Below are 27,908 nucleotides of genomic sequence, written 5' to 3'. Positions count from 1 at the left end.
GGTCTTTCGGCTGTGGTGGTTTCTCCGCTGCTCTGTGGGCTGAAGGTGCTGTGGAGAAGTTGCAGTCGCGGGGCCGGGCCTTTGCGTGGCAGGCCGCGGTTAGGCTCTGGGCGCGCTCGCGGGAGTGGCGGGCGCGGACGGCTGAGGTGAAGGCCCGGCCCTGTGGCTGCGGCGGGTTGGGGGCGGTAGGCAACAGGCTCTCATTGGCTCCTGAGGGCGGGGCTCCGGGCTGTGTCGTCCGCGGACTGGGCGGCCTCCCAGCTGCTGCGGGTTGGGTGAGGTGGTCTCGAAGGCGAGGCCTGGTTCAGTCTTCGGCGGACCCACTGCTCACCCGTGGCCTCGCGCCGTCGGAAGCCGGCGGATTGGGGTGTGTGGGACACGGCGGCTGTGAAGCGGACGGACTGACGAACGGAAGTCTCCCACAGTCGAAGTTCTCCCACAGTCGGAATCCGAGGGGACAGCGTTCCATCAAATACGCGTGTCCTGTGGAAGGAACCGTGTGGAACGCGTCTGTGAATGTGCGCCGACAGACGCGTCTGTGTCGTCACCGTAAATTAGGCGCACACATTCCACACCCAGATACTATTATCGCTTACGTTAGGGTTGACTTCTAGGGTTAGACAGTCTGTGGGTCCGACAAATGCGTCAGGACAAGTGTCCACGGTGACAGGGCCCCACAAAGGAGTTTCACTACCCTAGACACCCCTCCTTCCATTACCCATCCTTCCCTCACTCCACCCCTAGGAATCCCGAATCTTGTTAGGGCTCCACAGTTTGGCCTTTTCCAGGAAGACAGAGTTGGAATCATAAAAATACGTTCTCTAATGAACGGAGAGAGTCAGTCGTATGTCACCCACGGTTTTAAGGGACCGCCGCTTTAGAGCCCTGTCTTAGAATTGCTGAGTGTGGACTTGTCATCTGTAAGGTGCAAACATCTGAGGAGGGCATGAAATGATAAACTTTAGAAAATGGTATTTGAATGCAGGTCATGCAGTTTTCTCTTCCTTTTAAAGCAGTATTTAGTTAGAAAATTTGAAACTACCTTGAAAGGTTACTAGCAAGTGTCCTGTCTCCATGATGTGGAGTTCTTCAGCACGATGGCCAGCCGGCCAGTTTTCTAATGGACACCCCAGGGTGTTTTGGAAGTCAGCTAGAATTTCATAATGCAAGACTTGCGGAGTTCCCATTGACGCAGCAGGAGTAAAAATGACCTTTTTGAATTGGATTAATAGAGATAGTTAAACAAGATAGTTTCCTCCATGAGAGAAATGATCAATTTTACCAAAGTTTGTCACAACGTCTGTGGTTTGTGATGAGAGGATCGAGAGTGTTCCATGTACAAAAATGACTGTATAAAGAAGACCTTTGTAGTAATCTAAACCCTTACCAGTCTATAGAATAAGACAGTTACAGGAACATCACCACTGCACTCCTTGGAAGCTCCACTTGTCTAGAATAGCAAGATACAAACTTAACTTGTTCTCATAATTTAAATAGTTGATATAAATGTAAAATGAGCTGTTAACTAAAATTCTACCTGAAAATCTAATTGTAGAAATATTATTCTCAAATTGCAAATCAAATTGATTTCAGGACTCTTCTTAACAAATAACTGGCAGGTACTATGCATGAGGCACTAAACTAGGCACTGTAGGACGCAATAGGGGACAAGATAAGGCATAGTTTTGTTATCATGGAGAAAGACAGTACACAAGCAACAATTATGAATTAGGAATGCTAAGAGGGGAAATAGAGGCTGGGGGATTGATTCTTGAGGTAGGGTAGTAGGAAAGGCTTCTCTTAGAGACCCAAAGAATGCTGAGGAGCCTATCTTGAGAATCTGAGGGTGGGATTGGGGAGGGTGCCAAGGCCACAGGTCCCATTTGAGGAAAGGAGAGCAGCTAGTATGACTGGAGAGTGGTTATCCAGGGGGGAGATGTAATATGAAATGAAGTGATATGAAATGAAGAGACAGGCAGAGGCCATATTAGCTGGAAGTTGCAAGACTATAGCAAAGAGTTTTAATTTGTTGTGTGATTGGAAGATTTTAAAGCAAGGAAGAGATGATCTAAATTTTAAAAGAATTCTCTCATGTGGAGAAGAGATGGAGGAGGCAAAAGTGGAAGCAGAGACTGGAAGCAGGACAGGGAGATGGGAAGTGATCAGATTCAACAAATAGGAAGAATTGACAGGATTTGGTGAAGGTTGCTTTGGACCTGGGCAGTCAGGAGACGTGTCAGTGAAGACAAGTAGATGGTAATATAATTTTCTGATGGCAGGAGTCTGAGGTAGCTCTGGGGCACTAGTACCTGGCACACAGGCCTCCATGAACAATTGTTGCGCTGACAGGAATTGAAAGTACACATGGAAGACACATATACACCCCTTCCTGGCCCTGGGAAAAAAAGTCAGCAAAGTATGTGGCAATTGCCCCCTCCATCCCTCTGCTTCCCCCTGGGTGGGGACCAGCCCCAGCTCTACCCTATCCTGATTCAGGGCCTCATACATATCAGACACTCAACCTACATGTGTTAAATGAATAAACTAAGTGTAAACCAGGTAGGTGATCGCAATACTTTAGGTGAAGAATGACTGAGTCTTGGGCTGAGAAGGTGGCATTGGAGATGGAGAAAAGAAGACATTTAAAATATATTTGGAAAGTAGAAGGGACGGTAGTTGCTGATGAATGATGTAATCTCTGTATAACATAGTCTTTATTTCATGTTAACTTTTTTTTTTTTAGTATCATGTTAACTTTATATTTCTCAAAATGTCCAGGTAGGGAAGCAAGTTGTCATTTCTTTGTAGACAGACACTAAAATATATCACCATATATTTTGAATAATAGTAGAAATTGAAGAAACTTCAAAGAGTTCATGGGATATCACATAAGTTAGTGACCAAACCACTAAGAGACATTAAGAGGTAAAAATTTGAAGAACTCATTTAGTATGTAAGTAGGTAGTGTGTTTTTATACATAATCCAGCTACTGAATAGTTCATCCTCTCCAACCTCAAGTGTCTGGCACTTTGGACTCTCAGTAAATGCTTGTTGAATGAATGGATGAATGAATAGAATCTGTCAAGGTTTGGCAAGTATTTCAGAGACTGAAATTGCATAGTGATCCAGATCAGGCCAAAGAACGAGTGGGAAACTAACTGCTTAATTCCCAGTACATTTTTTCTGGCACCAGAGGGCCTCTAATGCAGAAATCATTGCATTGGATAAGAATGAAAAATAGTGTTCTAATCTGTTGAGAGTCTGTGAACTTTTAGGGACTTTATGTACATTTCAAATTCTCATAACCTTTTAGGGTAGATATATCCACATTTTATGGATGAGGAAATTAAAACTCAATAATGTCAAAACACTTGATTACAAACTAGTGATGCTGGAATTAAAAATCATATTTGACTAACTTCACAGGCTTTCTGAAACCTGTTATAGGCATGTCCTGAAAGCGAAGCCTGTAGGTGAGATGTTTACAGTTAAAAGGCCGTGTATTATCAAATAAAATCAAGTAAATCTGCTAGTTTGGTGTAGCTGACAACTGTTAACTACACTAAAATATTTTATAGTGGTAATACTGAGGGACAAGACACCATTTCATTCACTTGATATTTATTGAGTGCTTTTTCTGTACAAGGTAGTGTTGAAATACACACATAAAAATATCTTAGACACCACCTCTGCCTTCATGGAGCTTACCATCCAGAGGTGAGGTTAAAGTCACCACCTATCCCCACACAGTGTTAACCAAATGCATGACTTGAAGCATTTACAATAGAGTTTTGCTGTTATTTTTAAAAGTAGGCTTTATGCTAATAAGTATTTAAATCCATAAATGTTCCATTGAGTCATCTTTCATCTGAAACTCTAAATTTGTAGAGTGCTCAATAATTGTTAAAATTTTCCGTTTTGGGAAAATGGAGTTAAAAAGTGATACCTAACAGTATTCAAAACTATAAAAGGACATTTTGAAACATGTTTTATACAGGTTGACTCTGTATTAACTTACATTTTACTGTTGTAATAAAACATTTTACCAAAAATTGAATAAAATATCCAGTGCTTTCCTAAAAAAATTCTTTTTTTAATCTTGGAATTTTCCATGGTTTATTTCAGTTATTTAATTTATGCATCTAAATTATATCTTCTAAAATTCAGATAAAAGTATGGCAAACTTCTTTGCATCGAAGACCTTCACTACACTTTCAGATCTGCATCCAAATATGGCTAATCTGGTAAGTTTCAATGATATAGTGGTTTGGTTGTTCTATAATGAAATTTTATGTGGTAATATGTCAACATTGTTGATTCTTTTGACACATGCTTGAAGAATTGACAAATATACAGGTACTCATTGCATTAGTAAAATTGTTAGATATTAAGTACCCCTAAACTTCTTTATATTTATGCCAGCTAAATGAATATTAGTCTCACTTTAGTTTGTAGAGTAGGAGATTGCAGATATGACTAGAAGTTGTTCAAAATGATCCAAAATTTATTTATATTATTTTAATTAAATATTTAATAACCACTCAAATTTAGCATTGTAAAATTAATACATTTTTGTTCAGCAATATCTATTCTCAAATTATCCAAGTCATAGACTTAAATACTTGTCATTATGATGCTTTTATGATATAAAGGTACACAACATATATTTCTGAAATGATTATATGAAAATTCATTTTGGAGGAAAGGATTATGGGAGAATGCAATAATTTTAAATATACTAAAACTTATTTATTTAAAAGAAATGTAAGTGGAATCATCCCCAAGGTGAAGAACTTTTGTAAAGCAGTTGTCACACTCTCTTACCTTCCCTGCTCCTGAGCAGTCTGCTGTTTACATTTGGCATTTGCAAATAAGATTTTTAAAAATGGGATAAATTTATATGTAATTAATAATTTGCAAATAAAAGTTTATTACTGTTAAAATAATTATTGCTATTGTAGTTTTTTCTTGAAAGGTGAACTGTTATAATTGCCTCTTGAATTAGAAAGTTTTACTCAATATTTCCATTAGTTGTGTTTTTCCAACAAAGTTTTGTGAGATCAGCATGCATATGGAATTTAATAAATAATAGCAGTGCGTCTACATGTAATAAGACTAGCTAATAGCTCAGCTAGGATATGGTAGTTTTAAAAACGTGAATGTATTTTAAACGTAACAAATTGTTACAAGGTTAAAATCAGTTGCTAGAATTAATAATATAAATTAGGTTTATCCTTTCAGAAAAAGGTAATTATTTCTTAAAGCACTTTTAAAATATTTAATCTTTCTTTGGTAGTCACTAAAGAGAACATTAAAAATTTTAAGGAGATGTTAATAAGTTTAAGATTTGAGATCTAGGACTTTAGAGCTTAGATTTATTAGCAGCAATAAGTTTTGTTGCAGTCTAATTTATATTACTGTCCAGCATGTTTGGATTAAGAAGTTAAGCAATTTTATGTGGATTGTTAGAAAACCCTACATAAAAGAAAGCTTTGAAGACCATAGCAAATTAAATTGCATTATACATGTGCTTTAAATGAATTCAGTAAGGATCTATAGCATAGAGCAGTTAATGTGCTCCACCTAGTGACTGAAAATAAAATAAAAACACACTAAGTCTTAAATGATTTTATTTGTAATAGCAGTTAACTGTCTTGTTACTTTGTACTATTCCTTGTAGAATTGAACATTTATGAAGTTCTTTTAGATATTTGTCTGGATAAATACATATAAATGGTTCTGAGTCTAGAATGTACATTAGAGCCAGTAAAATATAACAAGCACATGAAATTAAATTTACCATCTACATCTGTGTTTAATAGTCATCTTCAATAACCTTTTTGTTTTCCAGAAAATAATCGGTATAGTTATTGGAAAAACAGATGTCAAAGGCTTTCCAGACAGAAAAAGCTGAGTTCTGTTTAACTCTTTGCTTCATTTTTTATCAATTGTTGCTTATGACTACAACAAAGTATATTTAAGTGATTAAATTTCTCATGCCTGTTTAATTCCTTAACAGAAATGGCCATGTTCTCTATTGTATGGTAAAAGTACTCAATTTAAGGTTGTATGTGTAAGAACATTAAAATATTTTTTATTGATTTTATTTGGTATTTCTCAAACAATTTTAAAGACTTGTGTATACAATGCCGAAATAGCTTGTTAAATTAGTCTGCTCACTAATGTGTATCGGTGTATATTTATTGAGTATTTCCACTGTGTAAAGACCAGTATGAAGGTAGCAGAGGGCAACTGTAGTCACATATCATCTTCAGGTGTCATAGTGTTGAGGTTATGGACTTGGAACTAGATTGATTGAGCTCACTTAGTCACTGAGTGATCTGAAATCGATCTTATGCGCAGCTGTGAAATAAATAAATAAAACTGGTATGAGAATGAAGTGAGCTCATACCTGTAAGGGTATATGACCCATAATAAGATCTCTATGTTAACTATCACTTTCAGCCTGAGAGACATAGGTACACAGGCAAATCTCAAACAAGACAAAGTGATAAAGAGGGAAGTTTTCCAGCAGGGATATGTCATGGTAGAGTACTGTTGAGGGAGAGAAGTATGACAACAATATCTACATATTAACTCAAACAACCAGGCAATTCAGTGAAAAAATTCATTTTCATTTGTGAAAAATACAGTTAACTTTGGCTTTAATGGTTCTTATTGAGTTGGTTGAACTGTGCAAAAGTTTTAGGACTATGGAAACAATCCAAGACTAAAACTGGATTTTTAAAACCAACTCGCCTTCAAATTTTTGTAGTTACAATATAGCATGCCAAAACTAGCAACTCACTACTATGAGCTTTTAAAGTAGCAGTGGTGTTTATTAAATGTTACAGTGTAAATGCTTCTATATAGCTTGAGAGAATCAGAGCTCTAGTCAGCTAATAATTTTGGCAGAAAACATTTCGTTTGAATCACCTGAGTAATTGTGACTGTTATATGACTTATGTTATAGTGATAAGTACCTTTATTTTTATTTTATTTTATATAATATTCTGTTATTATTTTTGAAATAAATAGCAAAGATATTATCTCCTATCCATACTTGTTTGTGTCTTCACTTTATCATAATTAATTAGATCAGAAGTGCCATTTGACTAGTTTGAGAAAGTCTATATGTCTGTTTTCTAAGCTCTAAAAGGGATAACTTAAAACACATGAATTAGGAAAAAGTCAGTATTTAAATATTTGCCAAAATTAAATGATGAAATATAATTTTCACCATAAGACTGTGATGTAGGAGACCACTTCTGTAGTGTTTGATGACTTTTTATGATTAAGTAGACAGTATTTTTTTGGAGAAAATGTGCTTACTGACTTAAACAAATATGCAAATAAGAAAAATATAATTAATATATTTTCATTTAAAATTCAAACAGTATAGGTCATAGAGTTGAAGAGTAAAATTCTTCATTTAATCTCCAACTCTTCCCATCCCAGTCCCCGCCCCAGAGGTAAACACTAATTACAGTTCAGTAGATGTCTATAATTTGTATAAGTATGTAAGGGTGTATTACTTTTTTAATTAGCAAAAACAATAGAAATTCTATTTTGGAAAAAATGTACTTGCTGACCCCTAGTGGTGCCATTTAGTAGCACACATTTGTTTTTAATTTAGATCTGAATTTGACTTAGGTTAAATAAAACAGTAACAATAAGAAAGAAATGGAGAATTTAAGCTAATATATGGATGGTTCAAGCCTATGTGTCATTTCCTTGGAAATGCACAGATAACTGAGGAAAGGGAAAAGAGGAGTCAATAGTGAGATGATTATCTACTTTGGCAACTTTTGAATTCATAGGAACATAACTTATTACAGAATTTATATCTGATATAATATTTTATACTATGTGTTTATTTTTATTATCTTAATAATATTGTTCAAAACTACAATTAAACATTTCACTTGAAAAATTAAAACATTGGTTTTCCCTCAGATATTGGATCAGAAAGGTACACTTTCAGTTTCACCATTCGTGATTCACCAACCCATTTTGTAAATGCAACATCCTGGGGCAACGAAGTTTACATCAGATCACTTTCTAATAGCTTTAAGGTTGGCATGTGTGGTAAGTTGGCATTTATTCTTAAACTGTTTCTATTATAGTATTTTTCCTGTGATATGTTTGTGGTAACTACACTGAGTGAGTCAAAATGAAATACAGTAGTTCCCCTTATCCACAGCAGATAAGTTCCAAGGCCCACCAGTGGATGGATGCATGAAACTGCAGATCAAACCATATATGCATACACTGGTTTTTCCTATATACATGTAACCTATGATAAAGTTTTAATTTATAAATTAGGCTTAGTAAGAAATAATAATAACTAATAACAAGACATTTATAAACTGTAATAAATATACTGCAATAACAGGTGAATGTGGTCTCTCTCTCAAAATATCTGATAGCTGATCTAATAATCAGGACACCACTAAGTGACTAATAGTGGGGAAATATATATAGCCTGGGTATGCTAGATAAAGGAATGGATGATTCACATCCCAGGAGGGACAGAATAGGATGGCTCAAGATTTCATTGTGCTGCTCAGAACAGCACACAATTTCAAACTTATGAATTGTTTACCTTTGGAATTTTTCATTTATTATTTTCAGACTTTGGTTGACTTCAGGTAGCTGAGACCATGCAAATAAAAACCATGGACAAAGGGGGACTACTTTAAGACACAATTTATAATTCTCAAGGATCTTATCAGAAAAAAGTCATGCATTAAAAGTATAATACAAGGCATTCAGCATTATTCCTTCAAACATACAAGCGTGATAGTCACATTTTTACTAGATAGCTTTATGATCTTTGGTTTATTTCATATTTCAGTTTATATAAATCTCTATTGTTTCTGTAATTTAACATAAGGCTGCTAAATAGATTTTGAGAAAAGATAATACTTGAATTTTTGATGAGATTTGGTATAGAACTGATATGGAAGAAAGTTTCTGTCACATTAACAAGATCAAGCCTGATGATAATTGAATGCCTTGTGTAACTTTGGGCACTCAAAAGTAGAATGAAGAGAGTCCAAATTTTATGGGCCAGCAGTGCCTCTAATATTTGAGATGCTAGAGATGATATTTTTGGTAAACAGGCAGGGCTTGTGTTTACCAAGTTCTTTTTACTTTTTTTAATCTTTCCCTGGATGCATGTCTGTGTTAAGTTAACAGTTTGTCCAATAAGTGTTCTATTGTTGTATTTATTTTATTGTTAACTATCAGTGGATTATTCGTTCTGATATAAGCTTGTGCGGGGAGAAATTGTTCTTGTTACTCATATGAACAGTATTTCTTCTACTTAATAATAGAGTAGTCTAGTATTAGGTTAGGGGTTAGTATTTATTATTTGGATTAAGACACTTGGGTTGTTGAACTTAAACACTTTCTTAATTGGTGGCTGCTTTTAGGCCAACTGTGGTATTATTTGTTCTTTCTAGTAAAGTTGTATCCTGTATCTGAAAGGCTGTACCTTTTTAGATTATACGTTAAACCTACATTTGAATTGTTATATTTTTAGGTAAGGTTTAAAGTTGAACTACAATTCTTTTCTAGGCAACAAGCTATTACCAGGCTTGGTAGGCTTTTCACCTCTATCTATAAATCTTCTCACTATTTTGCCGTATAGACGAGTTTGCTCTGTAAAGCTGTTTCTTAGATAGATAGCTCATCTGATTTCAGGTTGCTTAGCTTAAGTTCTCTTTGCTAAGTTATTCTAGTTAAATTATTATGCAAAAGGTACAAGGGGTAAGCTCTGCTACTTATTACTTTTAATTTGTCTTTCATTATTACATTACGGTAGTTTCTCCGGGTAAAATTTCTATCTCCTATACTTTTAATTTTAAGTAAATTTGGATTTTGTTTTAATTATTCATAGAAGTTGGGTTTAATGTGGTTCAGGCTAATATTAGGTCAAAGCAGTCATTTGGCATAAAATGTCCTAGGTGTAAACTAGGTGCTTAACCTAAGCTACACTTTGATTTGTCCAAGTGCACTTTCCAGTCTGCTTACCTTGTTACAACTTATCTCCTCTTATATGTGTAAACATTTGTAAATAGGGTTTGGGTTATGTTCTGATATTTAAGGAGGGTGATGGGTGGTGTGTGCTTCATGGCCTAATTCAATTAAGCTCTCTATTCTTAATTTACTACTAAATCTTCCTTTGGTTTTAGGTTTCACAGGAACTTTTATTAATATGTTGGTGTTCTTGAACTAGAAAATTAGCCCATTCCTTTCCAACTCATAAGCTACACCTTGACCTAATATTTTTTATGTTGACTATTTATGCTTATTATATATAGTTCCTTTGTAGGGTTTGCTGAGGATGGTGGTATATAGGCTGTATTTGCAAGGGTTGGTAAGGTCTATCTGGGTTTATTAATTATAGAACAGACTCCTCTAGAGGAATATAAAGCACTACAAAGTCCTTTGGGTTTTAAGCTATTGCTAGTATACTTTGCAAATAATATTGTTACTTAAACTATACAAGTTTAGGGCTAAGCTATTTAATCCCAGTTAGTTTTAGCTATTATGTAGTCAGATATTTTAAAGTTACTTTTCTTGCTTATTTTTGTCTGAGCTGTGGCTTTTGACAGCCTAACTGATATTTAACTTTATTGTTTGGGGATTCTTTGACATGCTTTATGCAGATGTCTGTTAATTTGGGTTAATTGTATGACTGCAGTGGCTGGCACAAAATTTACCAACCCTTATTTTGATTAGTATAACTTAGTCAAACTTTCGTTTATGGCTTAATTTTTATCACTGCTGTTTCTCGTTGGGACGTGGTTAAGTTAGGTGTTATGAGCTACATTTAAGTGTGCTTGATGCCTGTTCCTTTTAATCATTTGTGATTTAGAGCCGGGTCCCCAACCCCAGGGCCATAGACCAGTACTGGTCCATGGCCTGTTGGGAACTGAGCCACACAGCAGGAGGTGAGTGGTGGGCAAGCAAAGCTCCATCTGTGTTTGCAGCTGCTCCCCAGCACTAGCATCACTGCTTCAGCTCCACCTCGGATCATCAGGCATTAGATTCTCAGGAGCACCAGTCTCTGGTGCCAAAAAGGTTGGGGACTGCTGATTTAGAGGGCATTCTCACTGGGGTGCAGATAACTTGCATGTGTAGTTTTACCAAGAATTAATAGAAAGGCTGGGACCAAACCTATGTGTTTATGGAGTAAGCATACTCATCTAGGTATTTCAGTATTTCTATTTATTAAGCTACATTAACTGGGCAAGGTGTGAGTGATGAGAGGGTTAGTCTTAATATTTATGGGTATGCAGTTGTTCCATGTTATAAGGAAATTGCACATCTAGCAGAGTAGCTGTCTAAGGAAAAATGATTCACTAAAGTTGCATGCTTGTTTCAGGGATGGGATGTTTTCTGTTAAATGGCTTTAGTCACTAGGCTTTTAATGCTGTTCCACTCTTGAGCTTGTTTAGTTATGTGTGGTGGACAGGAGGGTCTTATGTAATATTGTATAATTAGTATTGTTTTGGGAGTTTGGCAAGATAATAATAGTTATATACTGTATCAGATTTTTGAGGAGGATAGGAAAGGTTTGTTGAATTAGTTACTTGTGTCTACTTGCTGCGTATGTGTGATGTATGTGTGATATCCTGTGACCATTGACTGAATATCACCTTGTAGTCATTTATGTTGGTTAGTATTGATTTTGATGATGCGCAGTCTCATGCAAGTTTCCATTTATGTCCTGGACCATTCATTTCCTGTACCCTGTGATTCTGATGTGTGGCTCTGTTATTCAGTAAAGCTCAGCTCCAGGCTGGTTGGCTGTGTTAAAGCCTTTGACAGCCATAACTGGATCCAAGCATACCTCCAAATTAAAAAGATGCCAGAGGCACGACACCACAGTTATGTGTCAGCATGGGCTGATCGCCCTTTCTTATTTAAGGGGAAAGAGAGCGCAATTTTAGGTGAGATGGCCCTGAATAAGAACTAGATGTTGTTTAAGACCTATTTTAGAAATCCCCCATGATTCATCTTAAGATTTTAAGAAACTTTACTTTTAGTCTAAAATACAAAATTTTTTGCATCTTCTCTCCACCCCAATATCCCTTTGATACAGTGTAGCATAACAAAAAAGAACAAGGACTTTGAAAACAAATCTTAGTTCCAATATTTATTCACATTGTGGCTTTGCGAAAATTTCTCAATCTTGTTGGGCCTCCATTACGAATTAATACCCTATATATTCTTGTGAATGTCAAATGAGATAATGTGCCTGGTATAAAGTATAGAATTTAGTCATTCAATAGATGACAGCTCTAGCCTCATATAAGCAACAAGAAAGCATATATAACCAGTTCTCTTTCATGGTAGAAAAAAGAAGGGAAAAAATAATGCAGATAATTAAACTACTACTCTCCAATACTGCAGTATCAAGCAACCAGTTATTTAGCACCTAATCATGTATTGCCTTGTATTATTAATTTCCAGGTTTATATATAGTATCTTTCTAACTGAATAATAAGGTAATCAAACATATGGACTTGAAGGCAGAAAACTTTGCAGATATCATAGGGCCCAGTGCGGTTAGAAACATTCTTGGATAAATGCCAAAACATTAGGTAGACAAAGCTAAAAATATATTTTGGTATTAAAATACATGTTGATAGTGGTTGTGAGGATGAATAAGATAAGGGATTTTAAAAGCATAAATTTGATGATTATAAATCTAAATAAGATTTTAGTGTGGTAGAGTGAAAAGTACAGATTTTGAATCAGAACAATTCTAATTCTAGCTCTATTACTTTCTAAATATAAAACTTCAAGATAGTTATTTAACCTCTGTGAGCTTCAATTTCTTTATCTGTAAAACAGGAATAGTTGTGTGAGCAATTAGCAAAACAGAGCACAAAAAGTCTAATCATATGGTAGACCATAAGGAAATAGAAACCCAAAAATGTTAAGTCATAGCTTATTAATTGTGGAGCTCAAATCAGGACCTGGATTTTGCATTGTTCTTCCTATCCCACCAATATTGTTTTCCAAGGACAACTGTGAATTGGGTGAAGATCAGTAACTGTTTTATAGAAGGGCATGTTGTAATCAAATCAATTGTTAAGTGTAACTTATCAACAAAGTAATATTGATGTGGATCATATTTTGGGATTTAAATGCAAAGCATAAGAAATGGCATCTGGGATCAAGTTGATGGAGATGTTAACTGGGATTCCGTTTCTCATGGTGACACAAGAAAATGATTGAGAAAGATATATAACACCAACTCAGAAATTAGAAATAACATTGTAATGTTCATTATTATGTACACTTGTTTTTTGTTTATCCTGTTACTTTTTTTTAATAGCATTATATTTTTCCCTCTGTTTGTTAGTGATAATTGAAAATCCCTTGATCCAAAGAAAGGAATTAGAAAGAGAAGAAAAATTCAGCCCTGCAACTCCTAGGTAAGTAACTCACACAAAGATCAGCAAGCTTTGTACTAGAGTGATCATTGCTAATGGGTTTTTGTGTATCAGGTTAGCAGAGAGCTTACGAAAGGTGTATATTTCAATTTGAAAATTAGGACTTTAATTCTTCATCACAATATTTATTTTTGATTATGAAATAATTTACTTTGATATAGGATCACATGAAAAATGGCTTTGTTTTTAGTACTTTGATTCTCATTCTCAGATTTACAAAAATTTGACTCTAGTCACATTAGAGTGAACAGTAAGAAGAAAAATCTTAAAGTGAATATATATATTCATATCAAGATGTAATTCTACTTACATGTCTTACTGTCATAAGATAATTCCAGTTCCCTGGAAGCAGAGTCTGAAGGAGGATTTTTGTGTGAGTGAGTTGTTGAAGGAGAGCTCTCAGGAGCAGTCTGTAAAGATAGGGCAGAGGGGAAGCTGAGCAAAGAGGCAGGTTCAGCTGGAGCCCAGTCTCAGCCTGACTCAGGAGGGAGCTCTGGAGCATGAGTGGCACATTAGAGTACCCCCTGAAGGGAGGGGGCTGGGCTTTTGTACATTGTGTTTACAAGTCATTGAATACAATCCACCTCCCACTCCTGGGTGGAAGAGGGATATAACTTCAAAGGCATTTCTGGCTGAGAGCAGTTCTGGAGAGAAGGGCGAAGCTGGTCAAGGGCTCTGGTAGGGCACAATGGGCTCTAGTACACATACACATGCACTCATCTTGACCCTTTCCCGCTGATTTTTCTGACCTTATACCAGACTCTCAGATCTCATTTCTCTCTAGCCATACTGAACTCTTTTTCACTTTATGAACTTCCGGGGCTCATTCTACACTAACAGCTTTTGCACATTCATTTCCCTCCGCATAGAACAGTCTTCTCCCACCAGCTTTGAATATTTACTCCTTCTCCTCATTGAAGTGCCAACTTGAATGTCACCTCTTCAGACCTTCCCCATCTACTCTGTCTGTAGTAGCTCTTTCAGTCCATTACCAGGTCTTTGTTCTGTGCTATTATCATCAAAACCCTAATTACTATCTGAGACTATTTGATCAGTTATCTTGTTTGTCTCCTCTCACACATGGGAACCCCATGAGATCAAAGGTCTTCTCTCTTCTTCACCACTATCCCCCATACCTAGACTATGGTCTGGAACATAGTAGGCTCTCAGTAAATATTTATGGAAGGAATGAATGAATGAATGAAGGGAGGGAGGGAAGAGCATTCTTGGCAGAGGGAACAAACATGGCCTTTTCCAGAATGGTTGATAGTAGGTTGAACCATATGAAATTGTTGATGTTTGACTATATTTTTTGTCTAAAAATTTCATAGCTAGTAGTCTGATATGGCTGATACAGGGCAAGGGCAGGGGAGCAGCAGGAGAAGCCTGAGAGAGAAGCAGAGATGCTTCATAGACAGTTTTGCTCATTGTACCAACTTCATTCTTCGGTGATGGTTAGTCCGGAATGTCTTTGAACTGGGAAATATATTCATATATGTGGTTTAGGAAGACTACTTTGGCTACCTAAGGAGGATAGACTGTAGGTGGGGAGAGTGCAATAGTTTGGTGAAAAGTGATGAGGTAAACACCTAAAGCAGTATTGGGGGAGGAGAGAGAGGACGGCCTGGATTAGAGCGCTGGAAAGAGGCTCCATGGAGGGGGCTAGGGAGTTGATTAACTACAGGGGGAAGAGCTCCTTGATTTAAGTTCAGTGTGTTAATATTGTGCATCTACTCCATACAGACCACTGCAAGAGTAAGTGAAGCATAGTCCTTGATTTAAAGCCCATAGGCAGGGCGGTCAGTGTCATAAAGATACAGATAACAAGCCCCCCTTCCCCTCCCCTGCTGTGGTTTCATGTGCTTTTATACCCTATTTTCACAGAGAGAGAAACCGAAGTTCAGTGTCTTGGGCAAGGTCAGACAACTAGTATGCTTAGCACTCAGGCACAAATTGGTCCTCAAAACATTTTCTTAATGAAAATACATTTTAGACAAAAAATTTTTACATTTTTCAATGTTTCTAAGAGTAAAAGCTATAAATTTTCTTAATCTAAATTACAAACAAAAAATAATTTAGCTGTGAACCTAGAAATATTTTTCTATTACAAAATCATTTAATATTAACTTCTTGTGTGTGTTTTACAATTTAGTGCCTGTAAACTATTGCTCAGTGAGAACCACTCAACAGTGAAAGTTTGTTCCAGTTGTGAAGTGGACACCAAGTTACTTTCTTTGATACACTTACCTGTTAAAGAGTCTTGTGATTATTATTCACTGGGTGACATTGTTGCAAATGGACACAGCCTTAATGGGAGAATTATTAATGTGCTTGCAGCTGTGAGGTCGGTAAGTTAAAACCTCAACAAAGCCAAGTTCAATTTGGTGGGGGAGTTCTATCACTTAATTTGTATTTGGAAAGTAATAACCAGCTGGAGTAAATTTTCCTCTGTACCTTGATCTGTAGTTAGTTGAATTAAGAAAATGGTACCACTTCTCATTAAAGGGAAAGCAGTATTTTGTCTGTGAATGAGTAGCAAAATAAAATTGTATTTGAATGTTAAATACACTGCATACTCATAAATGATTTGCTAACTATATGAGAGCTTTTCATACTTTGGTTTAAACAAAGACGCAAATGGAAAAGCTAAACTTATTGACTTGAAGATTTCCGTGAAGTTCCTTAAAGGGCCGTAAGTTGTATAAATCAGGGAATCAATTCTCTGCATGTTCTTAGAGCTTTCCTGAGTCGGGGGAGGGAGTGTGAATGCCCACTGTACTGCAGTAGGGGCCTGGTGGTCTACTGCATGGCATCACATGGTGAAAAGCAGGGAAGGACAATATTCTGTGGGGCTCCGAGGGTGTTTTACCATCTGTTCCATCAGCATCTCCCTCTTACTTGACTATTGCCCCAAGTTTTGAACTCCATTAGACTAAAGTTACTTGGCAGAAACTGAGAGGTGGACCTCAAAAGTAAAGTTTTACAAAATAAAGTACACAAAGAAAATTAAAGGGGCAAGACCAGTTCCTCAGTGTATGGAATGATGATAGTCAACACACACACACACACACACACACACACACACACACACACACACACAGAAATTGACTTAGAGACTTGTAGTTAATGTTGTAAGTAATTACTAATTGCTTTTCTGTATTAAATAATTGACCGATAGAGAGTCAACTATACCTAATGACAGGCCCATGATGGCAGAGGCCATGTCTGCTTTGTTAATCACCCTAGCCTCAGCCTAGCACAAGTGCCTGCCATACAGTGAACACTCAATATAATTCAGGATGGAAAAATAAACACTCAATATGACAATCTTGAAAAATAGGAGAAATCACTTTCTGGGCAATTTAGATTCAATCTTACTTAAAGGCAGGATAAGATCTCTCAATTTCCCTGCAGTCCTATATAATGTCATTATAATACAATTTAGAAAGAATTTTCTAAAACTCAGTATGAATATAAGCAAAAATCTGCAACAGCTTTTTTTATGCCCCTACCTCCACCCCTATGAGTCTGTTATCTTCTTTCATAGGATTACATTATTTCTTTGTTTTCACTACCTTCCTTCTCCCATTTTCCTTCCATCCCTCTTACATTTCCTTTCTTCACATTTTTATTTAACCTGTTCTCTCTTCCTTTTTACCTCTGCTTAGGTCTCTTTACTTTAAAACTCCTTTTCATACAGTTTTCTTGTGTGCTAATGATATGGCAAGCCTCTCGCATAGTCTGGCTGTTCTTTTCTCCAACTTTCTTTCTAGATCTTACTCTTCTGCTAGCAGCTATGAGTCTTTCCTCAGCTCCTTTCCGTGGACCTCAGCCCTGCCAATAGTGCAGTAGTGACAGTGGCTTAGGGGGTAGCCAGCTAATTGTCCATGCTGGGCCATTGCTATGAAGCTGTCTCTGCTGTTCCATCTGAGAACCCCTGGGGGGACAGAAGGGCCCCTGAGTTCACTTCCATCTCCACAATACTCTTACCCCATAGCATGGACTGAATCAGATGGTATGTCAAAGCACTTTCCCATACATCCCTCATTTGGTCCTCACCACTATATCCCTATGAAGGCACAATGGAGATATAGATAGCCATACCTGCACTAGCAAGATGAGGACACTGAAGCTCATAAAGACTGAGTTCATCCGGTCATATGGATTCCATGCCAGGTCTTGCGCTAAGTAATGGGGATACACAGATATTGAAAATATGCTTTCTACCTTCAGCGAGTCCACATAGATGCCACTGAGGGGCTTCTCATGGTGCATTTGTTCTGATATGTTTAAAAAATTCCATAGTCTTAACTTAAAACACATATATCTGTACCTCTCTTTAATTGAAGCATGTAACTTAACAACTTCAGCTTAATACACCTAGTTTAGAGATAGAATATGCTTTTAAGTCATCCCATATATTAGTGATTGTTGCTATTGTGATATTTCTAATTTGCATTTTAAAAGGTAAACATTTGAGTATTTTTATCAACAAATATTTAGGTACCTCTACAACTATAGGTGAAGAATAATGATTTCTTTTAATTTCTAAGGTTGGGGAACCAAAATACTTTACAACTTCAGACCGAAGAAATGGCCAGAGGTGTGAAGTTAAACTCTTTGATGAGATGGAGTCTTCTTTCGTAATGATATGGTAATCTCCCATATCTGTTCCAAACTATAAAATCTCTGCTATTATCACCAAGATAGAACATTTTTATTTTTTCAAAAAGATGATGGATTTCACATCAGGAGAGGCATAATGATAGGAGAGAAATGATATTTAAAAAATAAACCTTGCTCTTGTATGTTGAGTTGTTACAGTCTGTGCTGTAAGATTACCTTAAAACAAGATCTTTAGGTGGCATGGGATTGCTTAGATGGACTCACTGTGACTGGTATATTATTGTACTCTGTTTTATAGCAAATGGTGACTTATTAGGTCCCATTGATAAGGAACATGCCAGACTTTCTGTGATTCCTTGGATAAGACCCTGGATCCAGGCCATAGAAAAATGATATAAAAGCAAGTACTGTCACAGGCAGGGTTCTGTGGAACTCCCTGTGTATTGGATGCAGGGCAGGGTTACATTCTGAAGCACTGCAGGGTACAACATGCCATCTTTTAGACTTCACATGCCTGAGTACCAAACAAAGCACTTAATTTGAAACAAGCCTTTAAGCTATTAAGTCTCCTGAGCAGTTTATCCATTGTGGGGGCCCTCTATTAATGGTGCGAAAGAATGACTTTAAAGTCTTTAGATTTGTAGTCAACTCAGTTCTAACTAGCCTAACGTGACCTGAGTAGCGAGAAAAGAAATAATTGATGGAGCTGAAGTTGTTAGAGATAAATGGTATTGAAGGAATGATTGATCACATAATATATATTAAATGCTCTGTGAAATAGTATAGTCTTGCGAAATGCAGGAGAAGCTGACATTCTTAACTTGTGCCTTTGACCACATGGAGGATAGTTAACTCCAGCCTTCAGGCATTCTTTCTTTGGTAAATAATGTGGTCACTGCCAGTTTTGTCTAATGTATTCAATTTTTATCATTTCTTTTTAAAAACTATGCAGTTGGGATAATGAATCCATTCTACTTGCACAGAGCTGGATGCCACGAGAAACAGGTATTATACTTCAATGATTGTGTTCAATATTTGTCATTTTTATACTCCATGTAATAATTTTAAAATGGCTTTTTTCCTAAACAGTTATATTTGCCTCAGATGTAAGAATAAGTTTTGACAAATTTCGGAACTGCATGACAGCAACTGTAATCTCAAAAACCATTATTACAACTAATCCAGGTAAAAAGCTATCTGAAATTCTTTATCCCTTTGGGAATGACTGTATCACACATTCCTATATTAGTGTACTGTATTTAAGAATGAAAATGAAGCTTAGATTTCATTTGAATTAAAAGTGAAAGATTGTTTTATATGACTTTAAAATTTACAATGAGCTATATCTTTACTGAAGACATGTGAAAAGACAGACTTATTTTTGAGAGATCAATGCTGTTGATTGGGTAACCTAAACTATTGATTATTTAAAATAAATTCAGTTTATTAAATAACTTAGTGCTTAAATAACTTAATTACTTAAATAACTTAGTGCTAGAGCACTGAGAACATAGAGTAATTAAATGCCCAGAAGGCCCACTGGAGTAGTTATTAAAAGGAGTTATAGCTCATTCCAGCATGAAATCATGGGAGCAGGATCTGGATAGATGGAGGATTGGTGACATTAAATATCCTCAGAGCGCTTTGTGGTGCAGAGAGGTCAGCCCAACACTGCAGAAGAGTACAGAATTCCCAGAAATGAAATCATCCTTCACAGGCTCAAGAAGATACAAGTATAGTAGTGTGTCATCTAGAACATAAGCTTTACTCTACTGGTCAATAACAAAGCATCCGTAGTGACCGAGAACTGTAAAGCAGTTTTATATCTTTGACCAAACCATTATCAGAATTTTAAAAAGTATAATTACTAATGAATTTGGCCTGGGAAAATATTGAAAAGACAGTTAAGTTTGTCTGTGGGAAAGGTTATCAATCTTGACAGAAATAATTGTATCAAAAACTCAAGACTAAGTTAATGAGACAGATAGTCAACGGACTCAAAGGTGAAATGTTAAAGTGGTGTGAGCAATGCCAACATTATTAGAATAAAGGCCTTATTTTTCAAGGAGACAAATTTGATGGAGAGTACTTATAAGGGTGCATGAATTTCAAAGTGCTTGTTTAAATCAGCCTTATTTCTAATTTCTTATACCTGCCATGTAGAAATTAAGAACCCCTAATGGCTTAAGCTTTCATTCTAGCTAAGAAGTTCAGGCTTCCTTATGGCTATCGCTGCCCTGAGAATGTTCATCAGATAAGGAAGGCAGAATTTCTGACAGTCCCAGATGACCCTCTTGTCAGGCGGGATCTTTACAGCAGTGCCGACACCACATTCTTCCTACCAGTTTCTATCCCAAGAAGCCCATTTGTTTGATTTCTGTGGTCCCAATCCAGCATCTGCTCCCATCTTGTGTGCAGCAGTTCTCAGTGTTTCAAAAACATTCATTCATTCATCCATTTACAAATATTTATTGAATGCCTTTTGTTTACCAAGTACTGAGATAACTTAAATCCTTTCTGGAACAAGGCAGGACACAAGTGGGTGGATGGTCAGATGAGTAGAAAAACAGTCACTATTTGTATTAGATACTGGAAATACAAAGATAAAAAGGAAAAACCCCTGCTCACAAGGAATTGCAGTCTAAGTCTGAAAAAGAAGAATGATAAGACATGTAGTGTTTTTGGGAGCAGGGAGGAAGAAATAACTCTGCCTGAGGGAGTCAGGGTCCAAGCATCATCAGGATGATTGGTAGAATGTTAGAGTGGTTGAGCAAGGGCTAAAAGACAATCAGATGTCAGATATTGGGGTATCAGAGTCACATAAGAGCCCTTTACCAAAATCATATTCTTACCTTCTGGCTCCCCAGCTGACTATTATTACTGAGAGTACTCACATCTCAAGTTAAGGAGAAAGTCTTTCAAATACCTTTAAAAGAATTTTTTTTTCTGTTTAGAAAAGAAATACATATAAAATTCAGAAAATACATCAAAGGATAAAAAGGAAAACAAAGATCACCTATAATCTCATCGTTTTATAAGAGAGAATAATTTCTTTAATATACATTCTTCCAGATAATTTTTTACTTGAAAGGAAATTGTTTCACATAGTTTTGTAAGCTGTTCATTATATTTACAACATCTCATGTACACATCTCCATGTTAATAGAATGGTACTTCACATTATTAATGGCTGCCTAATATTGTATTTGATCATCTTCGGTTTTTACCATTAAAAAAATTTTGGATTGTTCACAGTTATTTAAAAAGTAGTCAGTTTGTGCTTTTTTTTATTATTATGCATTTTCACTTTAAGATACACCTGAAGCTAATATCCTATTGAATTTTATAAGAGAAAATAAAGAAACAAATCTTGTGGATGATGAAATTGACAGTTACTTGAAAGAATCTATAAATTGTAAGTGACTTTTAAATATTATTTGAATTTTTAAAAGGCCAAAATTTGGGTCTGTAAAGTTTTGTTTTACTGAGTAAAAGATAACATGTTCTTATTCTGTAACTGCTATATTTCCTCCTTTAAAAGTAGTTTAAAAGTTTTGCCAATCTTATGAGAGCTAAAAAATTGAGTTGACTGTTTTTTTCTTATTGCTTTTTAAGATTTCTTTAGATATTCTGGATATGAGTACTTTGTCTCCTTATAGATTGCTAGCATCTCCTACTCTGTGGCTTGCCTTTTCACTCTTCTAATGGCATCTTCTGATGACAACAAATTCTTCATTTTAACAAGGACTAATTTCTTATTCTTTTATTTGTTTTGCTTACTTTTTTGCCTTTTTGTCTATTTCTATAACCATTTGTAATATAGCAAATATAATAATTTTTCTGTTACTTAACTAAAGCTTCTACATGTTATTTGAACTTAGTAACTTTTCTATTTGGTAATAATCCTTTGGAATTCTTAGAATATGTGTTGAGAGAGAGAGAGAGAGGGAGAAAAAGAGCGTGCTCTATAATAACTTTTTTTTTTTTTTTAGTAAATACAATAGTTGATGTCTATACAGTTGAACAGTTAAAGATAAAAGCTTTGAAGAATGAAGGAAAAGCTGATCCTTTCTATGGTATTCTTTATGCTTATATTTCTACACTGAACATTGATGATGAAACTATAAAAGTAGTTCGAAATAGATGGTAAGCAGCCAAGTTACTTTTAGCAAATTCATTCTTGTAAGAAATAAAAAAAAAATTGTTAATAAATTTTAAGCTTTATAAAGGTTTAAGCTATTCTTTGACATAACTGTTTATATATTTGAGAGAAATGTATAAATAACTTAGACTGAAGTTTCTATGGCAAACTATTTAGATTCAAAGAGTATAATTGCCTTTTAGAGTAAAAATTTACTGTGTTTCTTCAGTCTTAAACTCTAAAGATATGACAGGGCCAGAAACTTTTAACTGGTATGACAAACTGTTGTTTTATAATGTGCTAGAAAATTATTTTGGTTGCCACATTCTATAGCAATGCTAGTGACAGCATTTTTTGAAAATTATTTTCAACTGCATGATGAATATGATTTCCAACTTCTCATAGGTCAAAATAATCTACTTGCATAGAAAAGTAAACCCTAGTAGGTTTAATAATCTTATCCAAAAGATTCTTGGTAAGAAACATCTGAAAAGTTGTTGTGAAGGTCTCCCTATGGGTTTTTGTAATTTAAATTATTATTGAGATAGTTTTAGGTTAACATGGAGTTTTAAGAAATAATAAAGAGAGAGCCCATGTTCACTTTGTGCAATTTCTCCAAATGGTAATATTTCGAAAAACTGTAGTATCACATCATAGCCTGGATATGGACTTTAATTCAATCCATTTATTTTATTCAAAATTTCCCAGATTGACATGCAGTCATTTGTGTGTGTGTGTGTGTAGTAAGTTTTGTATAGTTTTTCACATGTATAGGTTTGTATGCCTACCACCACAGTCAAGATGTTGCCCATGGATTGTTAAACATTTTATGATTTTGTATTAAAGTTGAAAAAACTAATATGGAGGCTGCTGTATAAGGCAGGTGTTTATTGAAAAATATTTTTCAAAAATTTAAACAATTTTTACAGTCTCCTTCATTTTTTCCTACATCTTTAATATCAATATGTGAGAAAAAGCATCTAGAATTTACTTTAAAAATTATCTGTGGCTAGATAAGAAACCACTATCTTCAGATTGCTCTCTCTACTTGAGAAATTTGTATTAGTCTTCCTTTTCAAATTGGCTAAAGTAAGGCCTGCTTCAAAAATATGGAATAGCATGTAATTACCACTCAAAAAGAGGTAAATGTGTCATTAGCAGTACAAACAGCATTTAGGGTGTGAATTTGCCCAACCCTAGGGTTTTTCTGTAGGTGTACAGAAGACCTAGTACAGTACCATCAATTGAGCATTTGAGGAACCCAGGCTTTCTAAGCAGAAGACACAGTTCCTGCCCTCAGAACTCCAAGTTAGGGAGATAAGATGGACATACCTGCAATAACAAGGAATAGGATATGATAGGATATGTAGTCAGTGCTGAAGTATAAGTTCTGCAGCTGTTCAGAGAAGGGAAGGAGTGAGGGCTGAGGTGCAGGAAAGGAAGGCCCCAACAAGGAAATGAGCCTGGGCAGGAACTTGAACATGAGAGAAGGTAGGACAGTGAGAGAACTAACTTATCCAAGTTTCAGATGAATCACAAATACTGAAAATGAGATTGGGAAGAATGCATGTTGTATTGTTTCTCGTAATTTTGTATGTCTGTCTTGTATCCTGCACAGTGCTGAGCATTCTGAAATTACTCCAGTTTAGACTTTTAAGTGATAATTCTGCTAGGGCTTAGAGTTATCACTTAGGGCCTTCACATTTTATCATTTTTTTTCCTTTACAGTTCAGGCTGTGGTTATATTATAAATGAAGCTTCCAGCACTTGTACAACTTGCAACAAAGATTCTTCAGGATTTAAATCTGTTTTTCTGAGCTTCGATATGCTAATTGATCTTACTGATCACACAGGTACCCTCCATTCCTGTAGTCTCACAGGAAGTGTTGCTGAGGAGACTTTGGGCTGCACGGTAAATAGCAAAAAAGGAAAAAGTGCCTAGAACTATTCCACTCCCCCCCCCAATATAGGTTATTTTGGTGAATATTTGATACAAATTAATTCATTAATAAAGAGGTCTAGGAAAAAGCAATCTTGATTTAAACATACATTGCTTTAATGAACATATAATTACATATTATATTTTAAAATCATAGCTAATATTAACTTAGAAATAATGATAGACTATATAAAATGTCTTGTTTATTCTCCACTGGGCTATAGTGGAGAATAAACAAGACATTTTATATAGTCAAGTAACAATGGATAAAACAACACATTGGAGGTGTTGATCAGTTACGAGGTAGCTCTTTCAGAAAGAGGGTTTGGCTGTATTTCACCTACCCAGCTGTATAAAGTCAGCCAGGAGTGTTATCCTCCATCTGCTGCTCTAGGACAGCAGAGGTACATAGAAATTGGCTTGGGTACTTGTTCTTTATTGTTAAAACAAGCTCCTGAAGTTTACCATTAAACCTCAGTTCCAAGTGGTTTCTAGTTCATCAAAGGTAGTTTTCTGTGCTAGGCCACCTTATTGGCTTCAGAAATTCCGTTTCGAGCCTTCCTCCTCTGTCAAGAGAATTGAGATGTAATTACTGTGAATAAAATCCCACTTCTAATGAGCAAATTGAAATCTCACATTGTTATCAATATGAGTTATCTATATATACTTTGGAATTACTTATTTGATTTTTTTTTTAAAACCAGGTAAAGGAATTTCTTGCAATGACGGATGAACAGAAAACAGCATTAAAGTGGAGATTTCTTTTGGAAAGAAGCAAAATTTATTTAAAAGTTAGTGTATTTTACAGAACTATGTTATTCTATATATTCAAACAAAAGAAAATCCTAGAGTATGATCTAATAAGTTAAGGAATTTGTTATTTTTAATAATGCTCAATTCCCAGCTATCCAGAAAGATTCACCACTGTAGAAACAATGGAAATAATCAGGTTTTTTCATATAGCATAAAAGAGTTACAAATGACACTAAAGAAATAAATCAACAAAGAAAATATCGAGTAATGTTAACTCCAAGACAAGGCACTGGGCTTTAGAGTCAAAGCTGGGTCTTCCCTACTACCACAACCCACATGGCAGTCTCTTCACTTCAGTGAGCAGGATACAATAGCATAGTTAAATGCTTAAGTGCTGGGGTGAGAAAGACTCAAGTTTGCATCCCATTCTACTATTCTTCAGCCTACGTGACCCTAAGGAGATTAATTAACTTCTCTAAGCCTCTAAAATTCTATGATCCTACAACTCTGATCAGAGCAGACTCCTGCAGCACTAGCAACAAATACTACAGTGTTGGAGGAACCTAGAATCTTAGTGTAGAGAAGGGAGTGAGACATACTCCCCTTGTTTTGCAAATGAGGAAAATGGGACCAAGAAATATTGCGACTTGCCCCAGGTCCTAAGTGAGAAAGGGCTACTGCTTACATTATTTTACTCCTCCTATCATTCTCAAATGTTTTCTCCTTTATAGTCTTAACAGTTTTCAAGCTCTTGTTTAAGTGAGTTATATCTGTTGGTATTTACTGTACTAGAACTTAACATTGAGAAAATTTAAAACATTCATGAGCATGCATTACATTTAGTAGTCAGAGGAGTGATGTCATCTCATGTCACGTAGCCTCAAGAAAAACTACAGTGCATTATGGTGAAAGAATGAGAGTGAAAAAGCAAATAGCATCTTATTATTATTAGGAAAATAGTTGTAATCTCATGGATACCCTAAAAGAGTCTTTGAGAACATTGCATCACTCTATCTCAGCCTCAGAAGCAGGTTTTCTTATTTTCCAGTGTCTTCCTTCCCTTATGGCCTCAAGCATATCTGAATAGGTTTCAGACATGGAGTCATCAATGGCCTCACCAATATTTCTAGGACCTTGGTTCTAGGCTTCTTTATTACTAGGCCTAAGAGGAGAAATTACTGCATCTCTCTTACCATTAGCACCTACATACTGTCTATTCCCAAATCAATATACTCAGATCCTAGATCAACTTTGTTTTCCCTCCAGACAGGTGGTGCCACTTGCTAATGAGTTTGATAAACATAAATTCATGGCAGCCTACTTACAGTTTTCCATATTTGATTCAAATATAATAACAAATTGCTCTCAAGTAAAAGGACATTTACCTTTCCAAAGAATAAGTTGAAAAGATATTTAAATAAGATTTAACAAAAATCTTAAGCAGATATAAAATGATTGTATCACAAAATGTAATAAAGATCATGAGAATCAAATACAATTTCAATTGTTATAAACCAGAACATGTAATTTTAAAAATAAGGACTTACATTGTTCTGCTAATATGATAAAAACAAAGTATCCTATATAGATTGGACATTTTACATAGTCATCATATTTCAATTAAAAACACTGGCTACTTAAAATGGTTCAGTTGGAGGGACTGCAAAGTGAACCATTAAAATATTCATTTTAATGTTTTAAAACACATGGTGATGTTAGTACAAGTCCTTGTAAGTCTGATACTAGTATTAAAGAATGTTTCCCCAAAAGGGTAAAACCATGACTCTCATACAAAAATAAAATGAACACATGTCAAAGACTGAATTTAATTAATTCATTAATAAAGGAACCAGTAAGGTGTTTTTAAAAAATGGGGTCAAAGGAGAATTGGAAGAATGGACACCTAGGCAGACAATTAGGAATGCTGAAATGAGTTTGCTTATAGATGCAACACTGGGCTCTTCTATGGGGCAGAATCAACTGTATCTTAACCTAGACAGAATTCATTTGGATTTCTATGAACAACATCATCTGTATCTCTATCAGTTTTCTGCAACCTGCAGTTATGAAATAGCTCAGCCCTATGCAATGAAAAGTGCAGACCATTGTAAACTCAGACATCTTGGAGGGTGCTCTAACCAACACCAGACCATGGAGGAGCATTCCACTGAAAGATGCCCACTTATTTTTATTGCCCATTTCAAAGTCTTCTACAGTGTTTTCTGACATTAGTACAATATTTCCTATTAGTCTTTGAGATTAAGATGGCTAGCTAATATGTCCTTCCACTCTATATTAAATAAAATGTTGGTGAAAGTGCTTTGTTAATTGTAAAAAATAAGATATTGTTATTAATAAACTTCACGATCATATTCCTATAGTCTAACAGATTATGTTACTACTACTACAAGTTAATGTCTAGCACAACTGGTAGTTTGAACACACTATAAGCACTTTTTCCCTCCATGTTAGATTTGAAATCCCAACTTTCTTACCAGAGGGAAATATCATGAAAAAATGACACAGATTTTTACAAAATCACTGTCAGAAGCCAGGTCTGTAATTTCTCTACCTGAAGCTCTGCCTGAGACTTGAACTCTTTCCATCTTACAACTTTAACTGAAGTTTATGTTAATATATGTCAGAAAAATTCATTGCAGTTTTCTATTGTATTCTCTGTTATGGCCATTGGTTTTCAACTTAACATCCACGGTGATTTTTAAAACTAATTCTCTCTCTTTTTTTCTCTCTACAGTTTTTTTTATCACACAGAGCAAGGGGTGGATTGAGAATTAGTGTTCTCTCATGTAAGCTTGCAGATCCTGTTGAGGCAAGTAGGAACTTGTCTGGACAAGGAAGTATTTAAACCAGATATAATTTTAAACTCTGGAAAAGAATATAAGTTTTTAAACTCTCCTTAAAGTGGAAAATGAGTTTTAAAATATGGATAAAATTGCATTTTGTTAGAATGTG

The 27,908-nt window shown here is 35.6% G+C and overlaps 1 protein-coding gene across 1 annotated transcript; it reads left to right on the top strand.

Moving 5' to 3' along the window:
- Positions 1-27,801, top strand: MEIOB (meiosis specific with OB domains). Its single transcript, XM_023521431.1, has 13 exons — positions 1-45; positions 4,169-4,245; positions 5,853-5,910; positions 7,958-8,089; positions 13,386-13,458; positions 15,629-15,824; positions 18,030-18,130; positions 19,055-19,107; positions 19,192-19,287; positions 21,416-21,517; positions 22,095-22,248; positions 23,972-24,155; positions 27,691-27,801. Exons 2-13 carry the CDS (start codon positions 4,177-4,179, stop codon positions 27,799-27,801), a joined length of 1,329 nt encoding a protein of 442 aa, XP_023377199.1. The 5' UTR covers positions 1-45; positions 4,169-4,176.
- The last annotated feature ends 107 nt before the right edge of the window (positions 27,802-27,908 follow it).

Source organism: Pteropus vampyrus, unplaced genomic scaffold (assembly GCF_000151845.1).
Source record: "Pteropus vampyrus isolate Shadow unplaced genomic scaffold, Pvam_2.0 Scaffold303, whole genome shotgun sequence".
Taxonomy (NCBI): domain Eukaryota; kingdom Metazoa; phylum Chordata; class Mammalia; order Chiroptera; family Pteropodidae; genus Pteropus; species Pteropus vampyrus.
This window is presented reverse-complemented; position numbering and strand designations above follow the sequence as displayed.